Source organism: Theropithecus gelada, chromosome 7a (genome assembly GCF_003255815.1).
Source record: "Theropithecus gelada isolate Dixy chromosome 7a, Tgel_1.0, whole genome shotgun sequence".
Taxonomy (NCBI): domain Eukaryota; kingdom Metazoa; phylum Chordata; class Mammalia; order Primates; family Cercopithecidae; genus Theropithecus; species Theropithecus gelada.
Window position 1 is genome coordinate 54,288,335 of NC_037674.1, and position 10,824 is coordinate 54,299,158.

At 49.1% G+C, this 10,824-nt stretch overlaps 1 protein-coding gene across 3 annotated transcripts; it reads left to right on the top strand.

Moving 5' to 3' along the window:
• Positions 1 to 746: 746 nt before the first annotated feature.
• CRABP1 (cellular retinoic acid binding protein 1) lies at positions 747 to 9,250 on the top strand. 3 transcript variants are annotated; one of them, XM_025390244.1, is made up of 4 exons: positions 747 to 918; positions 1,466 to 1,644; positions 4,203 to 4,316; positions 8,951 to 9,250. In XM_025390244.1, the coding sequence occupies exons 1-4, from the start codon at positions 849 to 851 to the stop codon at positions 8,999 to 9,001; spliced, it is 414 nt and encodes a 137-aa protein (XP_025246029.1). In that variant the 5' UTR covers positions 747 to 848; the 3' UTR covers positions 9,002 to 9,250. The 3 variants fall into 3 exon arrangements, 2 of the variants coding, with proteins under 2 accessions (XP_025246029.1, XP_025246028.1); XR_003120214.1 differs by having other exon boundaries at positions 866 to 918; positions 1,466 to 1,759; positions 8,951 to 9,249; XM_025390243.1 differs by lacking the exons at positions 4,203 to 4,316; positions 8,951 to 9,250 and having other exon boundaries at positions 866 to 918; positions 1,466 to 2,171.
• Positions 9,251 to 10,824: the final 1,574 nt, after the last annotated feature.

The following is a 10,824-nucleotide window of genomic DNA, read 5'->3' on the forward strand; positions in this document are numbered from 1 at the left end:
GTCCCTCACAGCTTGCAGAAAGAGTGCAAAGGCTCATGATTTTGCAAAACAGGCCGCACCTAGCCCAGATTCTGGAGCTCATTCAGTCCAGGCCTCTCGACCCACAGTTTGTCCTGAGCCCTGACAAAGGTCTGGCCCCCTCCTGCACTCGGAACGCGGAGGACCCGCAGTTCGTGGATTCGCGCAGCAGTGCCCAAGCCGGTGTTGATGGGGGTTGGAGTTTCCAGTCACTCACTCCCCATGGGTCCTGTGGGGGCCTGGGGATGCAGGGAGAGGGTTTCAGAATAGGATCCCAGACTGGGAGGGAAGGGGGACCGTCTGGGCACACCCAGTAGATACGACCAGAGGTGAAGAAAGAGTGGGTCCCATGCCCTGATGGCCCCGCTAGCCACTTTAAGTTTATATTATGGATATTTTCAAACATGTTCAAAAGTAGAGAGAAGAGTAGAATGATAACCCAAGTCCACACCGCCCAGCTTTAACAGTTATCCGCTCCAAGCCAATCTTGTTTCAGCTAACCCTTTCCCACCACCCTTTTTAAAGCGGGATGTGAATGTCCTGAGGGAGGTGGAGGCGACCCCAGTTGGAGAGCGGGGGGGGGCCCGCACCTCTGGAGGCTGAGGCACAACTGGGCTGGCAGTTGAGCTCATACCGGGTAGGGACCGCCGGGGATAGGGGGCAGGCCTTGGAGGGGCGGGGCCAGAAGCCGGGCCGGGTGGGGGGCGCTCTCCTAGTGACTCAAGGCGCGCAGCACTGGGCGCAAAGCCCCAGTCTCCGCCTCGTACGCTCAGAGTGTGCCCGCTGCGCCGCCGCTGTCCGTACCTGCCGCCGTCGCCACCACCGCCACCATGCCCAACTTCGCTGGCACCTGGAAGATGCGCAGCAGCGAGAATTTCGACGAGCTGCTCAAGGCACTGGGTAAGCTGGTGCAGAGGGCGCGCCCCGACGGGTAGAGGCGGCCCGGAGGTACCCTGGTCCCGGAAGTGCCCCGGTCCTGGGGGGCGGGAGTGGAAGTTGGGGCTCCCAGGCAGGAGGGAGTCCCCGGGGCAATAGATCGCCTTGTCTCCCAGGCGCACCAGGTCTCGGAGAAGCTGGTAGAGAGCCCGGAACCGTACGTTCAGGGAACGTTTGCTGAATGTTTGCCGCCCTCCTTGATGGTGCGGACTTTATCGCATGCTAGATCATAGCGAGGAGAGATTACTGGAGAGCAAGGAGGATCCGGGACTTAAATTTGGAGACTCAAATTCGAGACCAGGCTCTGCCACGAATTCACTGCGCAACTCGAGGAAAGTCACTTACCCTCTCTGTGCCTCAGTTTCTCATCTCGAAAACAAGGGCGAGGGCAGGGAAACAAGTGGGTCAATTTTAAGGCCCCTTTCTAAAGTTAGGGTATGAGCAGCGCCCGACCGGTCGCGAGACCGGCGGCGAGGCCCTGTGACCCGAGCTTGTGGTGCACCCTGCGCAGGTGTGAACGCCATGCTGAGGAAAGTGGCCGTGGCGGCTGCGTCCAAGCCGCACGTGGAGATCCGCCAGGACGGGGATCAGTTCTACATCAAGACATCCACCACGGTGCGCACCACTGAGATCAACTTCAAGGTCGGAGAAGGCTTTGAGGAGGAGACGGTGGACGGACGCAAGTGCAGGGTGAGACCCCAGAGCCAGTACAGCGTCCCCGGGTCCCCACTCCGCGCCCATGGCCCACTGCTGCTGGAGGAACCTATGTCTCCCTTTGCAGCCTGTGGCGCGCCTTCCTTGCAGGGTGTGTGCACTGGCTGTTTGCAGAGGGGGTTTATGCATCCTAGTTGCCCCTGGCTCAAGACAAAGTATTACCTTCATTCCTTCTCAACCCCATCCCTAAGCCGCCTCCCAGGGTGCTAACAGCCGCGCTTAAAGAGCGGGCTCTGGGTTGCGCCGCTTTCCCAGCTGTGGCTTTTGCAGCGGTTTGAGGCGCCGAGCGCGGGCGGCGCGGGAGGAGGAGGTTGCAGGGGACGCCAGGTTCTCTGTCGCAGGTGAAGCGGCAGCTCTTGCATTCCTTTCCTGCCGTATGCCCTGCGCCCGCCCGGGTCCCCGGGCCGCCTGGGTACTCTCTGGATCCAGTTTCAGCAGTCCCGATGGCCCCGACACCTCTCCCCACCCACCCTCAGCCTGGTTCCTTAAAGGAACCGCGGAGGCTTTCCAAAAGCAAGGCAGGTTCTGGCTGGGAAAATGGACTAGTTGCTCTCTCTTAGTGCTCAAAGGCAAGAGTTTTTTTTATTTCTCCATACATCGGCCCAGGGATGAACCGGTGGACTGAAGCAAGGGGTTGTACATTCCTTTTTTGCATGGACAAAAATTGCATTTGGTTAACCAGACGGAAAAATAATCACTGGAGCTACCACTTATTTAAAAAGTGACAGAATGTCTCCCTCCCTTTCTCCAATTTTTGTTTTTTTTTTAAAAGAAAAAAGTCATAACATTCCAGAGAGTGGGAAATTGTGTCTTTCACCTTTCCTGAGCAGTGCCTGGTCTGATCTGAGAATGGGACTCTGAGCACCGGGCTTGGAAGGACAAAGAAACAAAGCCCCACGGAAGCAGGCTGATCTAGGAGGCAATCTTTGGCTCCCAGAATTGTCATAGCCTGAAAATGATCTCCACGCTTGGAGCGGTTGGGATCTGAAGCCCAAACTACAGTGCAGAAACAAAGAGCAAGACAGCATAGAGTGAAGGGCTGGGAGTCTAAGAGAGGAGGCTTGGCAACAGGCAGGGCTCAGTTTGGGGACATCCAATGGTGGCTACTGCCAGGGAGGGTAATTCTGCTTTAAAAAAAATTAAAGGTTCACACAACAGCCGGGAGAGTGTGGCTTTATGCACCGCCCCCCCGCCCCAAACCTTGCCTAATGAATGTGTCCCATGTGTTAGTTAAAAACTGATTATGTGCACATTCAGCTCTGGCTCACCCCCCAGCCCAGCTGTACCACACTTTGCTTTGTGCAGACACTGGAGAAAACTTCAGGAAATCCCCCCTTTTGCCTCCTACCTCCAAAAGCATGAAGACCCTTCAGATTGATTTGCTTTTTAAAATTTTTCTAAAGGGACGTAACCAGGAAAGTGGCAGCATTTTAACCCTCAGAGCCAAAGACACCCAGGTTTATCAGCATAGGGGTGCACTACATCTGATGAGGAGTGAACAGAAAGGACGTTCTTAAGGCTGGGCGCGGTGGCTCAAGCCTGTAATCCCAGCACGTTGGGAGGCCGAGACAGGCGGATCACGAGGTCAGGAGATCAAGACCAGCCTGGCTAACATGGTGAAACTCCGTCTCTGCCAAAAAATACAAAAAACTAGCCGGGCGAGGTGGCGGGTGCCTGTAGTCCCAGCTACTTGGGAGGCTGAGGCAGGAGAATGGTGTAGACCTGGGGGCGGAGCTTGCAGTGAGCTGAGATCTGGCCACTGCACTCCAGCCTGGGTGACAGAGCAAGACTCCACCTCAAAAAAAAAAAAAAAAAAAAGAAAAAGAAAAAGAAAGGACGTTCTTATCCCAAAATCCGTGCAGGGAATCGTGTTCCTGATAGGCTGATGACAGATGTGGTTGCAAGCTTGGTGTCTTAACTGTTGAAAAATCTTGTGGTTCTGATGTGAAGGTTCTTGCTTTTAAAATCCAAATTATGACCACTTAAGGTCGGGAGTTCGAGACCAGCCTGGTGAAACCCCATCTCTACTAAATATATCAAAAAGCTACTCAGGAGGCTGAGGAAGGAGAATTGCTTGAACCTGGGAGGTGTAGGTTGTAGGGAACCGAGATTGTGCCACTGTGTTCAGCCTGGGCAACAGAGCGAGACTCCATCTCAAAAAATAAATAAATAAATAAATAAAAATAAGTAAAATCCAATTTGTTTGAAGGGGTAGCTAATTTTTATATAAATGAATCATTTCATGCTCTAAATTTTATTCCTAGAGATGTAAAGAATGCCTAAGGCCTTGCTGCTTCAGTAAGAGATTTTGTGTGTGTGTGTGTGTTATACAAAGCGTATTTATACCCCATAAAATCTGTGACCAGCACTCTGAATTTGAACTTTCTAAGGCTCAGTGGAGAAGAATCTGTGGCCTGCTGACAGGGACCATGTGTTGATTCTCTGCACACCAATTATTTTTCAATGCTCATTGTTGCTCCTGCTCCTGCTGCTGAGACTGTAATTAATGTCACTAATGGTTTTCCTGCCCGCAGAGTTTAGCCACTTGGGAGAATGAGAACAAGATCCACTGCACGCAAACTCTTCTTGAAGGGGATGGCCCCAAAACCTACTGGACCCGGGAGCTGGCCAACGATGAGCTTATCCTGGTAGGGCCCCTTGACCCTGAAATAATCCTGAAGTTCTCCCAGATGGTGCCCGAGATGGACCCCACAAATATGTCCTCCTCACTCAGCCTTTCAGAGAAAGGCACCATTTGCCCTGGATTAAAATTAGAGCAGAAAACCCGAGATGACAGTTCAGGTCAGGGGAAATCATTGTTAAATGGTTGGCAGGAAAGAGGAGTGGCTCAGAGGGCAGAATAGGGGCTAGCGACAGGCTGGAGTGCCTGCCACTATCCACACTAATACATCCCAGTGGCGGTGACATGCTTTAAGCCAAGCTCCCCTCTCATCAGGTTTGGAATGCTTGGGCCCTATGAGGTCCCCACGCTCACATGGCAGAAGGGATTTTTTTTCATTCTCATTTCCCCTTTTGCTGGCTGGGAAAGGTTTCAGTAATTTTCATCACATCAGCACTCAGAGCCTTAGAGAACATTTTTACCTGTGATTTGCAAACTCCAATAGCCTTTGGGAGCCAGGCAATGAATGCTAATTTGGGAAGTGTCTGAATATAACACAGTGTGGAGAGATGAGCCCCTTTAGAACTAAAAAAGGTAGGCTTTTCCTTAAAAGTGTTCAGATCCCAGCACTTTGGGGGGCCGAGGCAGGCAGATCACCTGAGGTTGGGAGTTCGAGACCAACCTGATCAATATGGAGAAACCCCATCCCTACTAAAAATAAAAAATTAGCTGGGCGTGGTGGCATATGCCTGTAATCCCAGCTACTCAGGAAGCTGAGGCAGGAGATTCGCTTGAACCCAGGAGGCGGGAGTTTCAGTGAGCCAAGGTCGCGCCATTGCACTCCAGCCTGGCAACAAGAGCGAAACTCCGTCTCAAAAAAAAAAAAAGGAAAAATGGTATTTGGATTGGCCGGGCATGGTAGCTCACACCTGTAATCCCAGTACTTTGGGAGGCTGAGGCAGGCAAATCACTTGAGGTCAGGAGTTTGAGACCAGTCAGGCCAACATGGTGAAACCCCATCTCTACTAAAAATACAAAAATTAGCCAGGCATGGTGGCATGGGCTTGTAGTCTCAGCTACTCGGAAGGCTGAGACAGGAGAATCGCTTGAACCCAGGAGGCAGAGGTTGCAGTGAGCTGAAATGGCACCACTGCCCTCCATCCAGTCTGGGTGACAGAAACTCTGTCTCTAAAAAAAAAAAAAAATTCAGACGAAAACATTTTAAATACCCGCTCCCAGCCAAACAAAACTTACCTGGTGAGGCCAAATTAGAAACCTCTATAACTTAAGCACACATTTCATCCCCTTTTTTGAGGTAGAGAACAAAGGAAGGCTGAGGACAGAACAATCCCCCATCACTCTCCCTTTGTGTTTCAGAACTGGGTGGGGATTGGTGGCTCACACCTGTAATCCCAGCACTTTGGGAGGCTGAGCCCAGGAGTTTGAGAACAGCCTGGGCAACATATGAGACTGCTGCCTCTAAAAAAAAAAAAAAAAAAAAAAAAAAAAAAAAAAAAAAAAAAAAAAATTAGCTGAGTGTGGCGGCACATGCTTGTAGTCTCAGCTACTCGAGGCTGAAGTGGGAGGATCACTTGAGCCCAGGAGTTTGAGGCTGCAGTGAACTGTGATTGTGCCACTGCACTCCAGCCTGGGCAACAGAGCTAAGACCCTATCTCAAAAAAAAAAAAAAAACACAAACTAAGGTTTTTGCAACCACCCTTTTCTTCCAGACTAGAAAAGGGGAAAGCTGTTTTGGGTAATCAGGAAATTATATCCTTTGTTCTTCATTAGGTATTTTGTTAATCTCTGCTCCATCTTAGTGAATGTCATCTTGAAATGTTGTGAACAGGAGACTGCCTGCTGAAGGGCGCTAGGAAAGGAATTGCGGTGTGACCTGGGCATGGGCCTTCCCTTCCCAAGTTCTTTCCATGCTATACAATGAGGGGTTAAGCTGAAGTCTGATCCCTGAGGTCCCTCTCAGGCTTGAAATTACATGTTTATTCTGCAAGAAGACCCTAAATTGAGCTGTCTATTACTTGAACTGAGACTGCTTGATCTTTCTCTCTTTCTCCTCTTCTCCTTCCCTGGGATGATTTAACATGCTTTCTCCTTTCACAGAGAAAGGACTGGCTTAATTTGCAACCTGGTTAATATTGTTTCCAGGGAAGGGATACTTGCTGAGTTTGGGGGAGAAATTTGAGGCTGAGACATGGAAATTTAGGAGAAAAGGCGTATATGGTTTACTGGTACCAGAGACAGCAAAGAGGGAGATGATTTTAGAGTTTTAGAATGTAGCTGAGGGTTCAGTAGGATCGGTTGGCTCTGAGAAAGAGTGATTTTATTAACCTCTGTAGTATACGAGCAGCTGGCGTCACAGGCCAAATTCTGCTAGATGGACCCCATCACTTTCATATCCTCCCTCCTCCCAACTACAGTTCTATCCCTGCATCCTTCGCTGGAACAGCAAACATATATACAAGCCTCAAAGGGAAAGGGAGTGTTAACTCTTGGCATTTGGGATCTGAAATGTGGGCTTTTGTTTCAAGGGTTATTATCATTAATAAATCTAAAACGCAGAGAGATGCAGTCTCTATATAACAAGAGGCAATTATTCTAGTTAAGTTGAAATATGCTCTCCCAGCGCCAACAGTAAATTGCCCCCAGGCTATAAGTTGCCTTCCTTTGAAAACTGAGTATACTCCCACAAACCACTCTGGAATATTCTACAGAGAGTTTCTGTCAGGAACCTCTAAGCATAGTTTGCAGGCTGAGAAGGACACTTCAAATGTGGTTGGAAATGCGGCGATTTCTTCTCATGTCATGAAGCCATTTGTTAGCCTGGGAGAGCTGTCAGCTAGCGAGAATAGTTTCTCCGGGGTACAGCGTTAAATACCCAAATGTTGGCAGCTATTTGACAGTCTGTGGCTGTAGAACTCAAAGAAGTATGGAAAATGAACATGGTTCTGAGGCATCCAGACATCTGCGAGGTAGACTTATGGTGGGAAAGTCATGCCCCACACCCCCTAGCGTGCAGAATCACCTGCATTTCTTCCTAATAGAGAAGAAGCTAGGACAAAGGTGTCCAGAAGTTGGTATACCTGCCAGTCTGGTCAGGAGATCCCTAGCATGAAAAGAAGCTAGTGGCTGGGTACAGTGGCTCACGCCTGTAATCCCAGCACTTTGGGAGGCTGAGGCAGGTGGATCACTTGAAGTCAGGAGTTTGAGAGCAGCCTGGCCAACATGGTGAAACCCCATCTCTACTAAAAATACCCAAAAATTAGCTGGGCGTGTTGGTGTGTGCCTGTAGTCCCAGATACTTGGGAGGCTGAGGCAGGAGAATCACTTGAACCTGGGGGGCAGAGGTTGCAGTGAGCCAACATCACACCACTGTACTCCAGCCTGGGCGACAGTGAGGCTGTCTCAAAAAGAAAAGAAGTTAGTGATGGGCATCTGCTTCCTCAGTCACTAAGGACTAGAAGTATTTCCCTGAAGCACACGTGTCTGAATAATGTTTTAGCATATGTTCTCTGAGAGCATCTCATGACCAACTAAGAGGGCAGAGTAAGAATATAAAGATCCTAGGATAGCTAAATGCCTCGTTCAGTGGTTTTAACATCTCTTTAATTTCAGGCCACTTTGAGAATCTGAAAGATAAGGACCTTCTGGCACATAAATGGACATTTGCAAACAAACATACTCACATCAGGTTTACAGACTGGGGAATTTCTATTTCTTTTCTTTTCTTTTCTTTTTTAACATACATATTGCTTTCCCTGTTCTAACTGCCTGTGAGAGGCCCAGGAGAGCAGGCCTGTGAGTAATTGCTAGTTTTGGAGGAAAGTTGAGACAGTTTACTTATGGGCAATATCATTTCAGGGGCCAGCAGAAGAACATCCTCCTCCATCTGTGCAATGATTCGTATTCTCTCAACAAACAAAGGGCCATAGAATTTTAGCTGGAAGAGCCTTTGCGATGATCATCTTGTCAGTTCCACCTCTCTCCTCAACACCAGCCCCTGCCTGCCCTTTTCCCAAACAGGCCACGAGAGGAAAACATTTGCCCCAAGCTTAGCCAGCTGTGAGCTACAGAGCTAGGTTTGGATGCCAATGCTGTGCTTTTGCAGCTGAGACCAATTTTCTAGCTTGCAGGTGACTCGAGTATTACACATACAGCATCTCAGCCTGTCTCCCAGGTTAGATGACTGCTTCCTGGAAAGCAGTTCTATTCCTTCTCCAAAGCAAGGAACAGAACTGGCTGGTGAGTGTTGGGCCCCATGACCCCAGCTGCTTGAGCTTCTTTCTGTCTTGAAGTCATTTGAAAAGAGACAGAGCCACTTCAGAAATGTCCATTGTGACATTCTTTCCCTTTCGGTTTAATTTTAAAACCAAAACTCCTGGCATTTCTTATGTCAGCATTTTACAGGTTCCAGAAGCAAAGGAAAATGGTGTATAACATAATTCTATACCCTGGTTCCCTCTCTGCCAATAGCGCTTAAGGGGGAAAAAATCCCTTAATGCTTAGCATGAGCACACACACAGGAAATTGAATGTCTGTTACAAAGAGTTTTTAACAGGGCAATAAGTGGCCTTATTAGTGACATGCTTTAAACATTTTTGTGCAGGCATCTGCACTGATTGGTTTTCCTTTTCTTCTTCTCTGCAGACATTTGGCGCCGATGACGTGGTCTGTACCAGAATTTATGTCCGAGAGTGAAGGCAGCTGGCTTGCTCCTCCTTTCAGGAAGGGATGCAGGCTCCCCTGAAGAATATATCATAGTTCTGAGCTGCCGGTGGACCGCCCTTTTCTCCTACCAATATTAGGTGACCCCATTTTCCCCATGACAATGTTGTAGTGTCCCCCACCCCCGCCCCCCAGGCCTTGGTACCTCTTGTATCCCTAATGCTCTATAGTTTGGCATTTGCATGGTTTCGAAGTCATTAAACTGGTTGGATGTGTCTCAACCTTTTCCCTTTTTTGGTTTGCCTCTTCAGTTTCAACATGGGAGTTACTGTGTACCTACTGTCCTTGGCGCTGTGTTGGTCTGTGGGGTACTCTCAGCTTTGGCCTGCTGGCCTCGGTGTGGGGCTTTGAGCATACATCAGCGGTTGTAAGCTGGGCTCCCGCAGACTGGCTGGATCCAGACTGCAGATCCAGGTGTGATTGCACCTCCCAATGTGGCTGTTCAATTGAATTACTTGGTATCAGTAGTTCCCAGCAGGAAAGGGCACATTTAAAAGGGTTAACAGGGAAGAGCTCATAATGAAGAGACTGTTTATACTGGCAGGATGAATAGAGCCAGCAAAGGATGGGGAGGCACCCAAAGACAAGCAGTGGAAGGATTCACCCCCAGGCCTGATGACAGAAGGGAAGGAGGGGTCACCAGACCATGAGAGCTATCACCTAGGAGAAAGGCCACTGCCAAAACCATGGCCCCAGTGTTTATGGAGTCATGGAGTCCCAAGTCATGGGAGACTTGGCTTGGAACAAGGGGGATAAATATCCTAATCTCCCACCTTTCAATTTCTATCTCCTACCTTTCAATCTCTATCTATTCTGTCCATTGGCCAAATCCAATAGGAATGGAGAGGGCAGGGAAGAGGGTGCTGTTCACAAGGGTCACCCTCCCAGGACATGGCCAGGGGGAGAAAGGATCTGAACATGCACATAGACAACAACCCACACAGCTGCTGACTTTTAAATTTGAAAATCAGTAGATTTCACATAATCTGAATCTCTATTTCCTTAAATGAAAAATTGGGAAAATCTGGCATCCCCAGACCTACATTCCCACAGGGTAACAATTGGCCAAGCAGCTTCCCCCTTTTTAAATGGAACTAATATTCTCTGCTTCCCTTTAGACCCCATCCTTGCCCCTGCTTCATTTACCTTGCCTGCCTGGCTTCTGTCCTTGTCATCCTAAGTGCCGAGACCAACTCAGTCGGGGAGACCCTAACCCAGCAGTGCTAGAGGAATTAAAGACATACACACAGAAATATAGAGGTGTGAAGTGGAAAATCAGGGGTCTCACAGCCTTCAGAGCTGAGAGCCTTGAAGAGATTTACCCATGTATTTATTAACAGCAAACCAGTCATTAGCATTGTTTCTATAGATATTAAATTAACTAAAAGTATCCCTTATGGGAAACGAAGGGATGGGCCGAATTAAAGGAATAGGTTGGGCTAGTTAACTGCAGCAGGAGCATGTCCTTAAGGCACAGATCGCTCATGCTATTGTTTGTGGCTTAAGAATGCCTTTAAGCAATTTTCCACCCTGTGCAGGCCAAGTGTTCCTTGCCCTCATTCCTGTAAACCCACAACCTTCCAGCTTGGGTGTTAGGGCCATTATGAACATGTTACAGTGCTGCAGAGATTTTGTTTATGGCCAGTCCTGGGGCCAGTTTATGGCCAGATTTTGGGGGGCCTGTTCCCAATACTAAGCACACGGGTTCTCAGCAAAGCTGGGTCAGAGTGGGCCATCCAACAGTGTATGGGCATGAGTGAGGCCAGGAGACCCTCAACAAGCTCAAACTCTGGCAG

Excerpts from the sequence above, each read along its gene's own strand:
- CRABP1 (XM_025390243.1), top strand. The coding sequence starts at position 876 with ATGCGCAGCAGCGAGAATTTCGACGAGCTGCTCAAGGCACTGG. Across the intron at positions 919-1,465 it reads CGAGCTGCTCAAGGCACTGG|GTGTGAACGCCATGCTGAGG; the intron begins GTAAGCTGGTGC and ends CACCCTGCGCAG.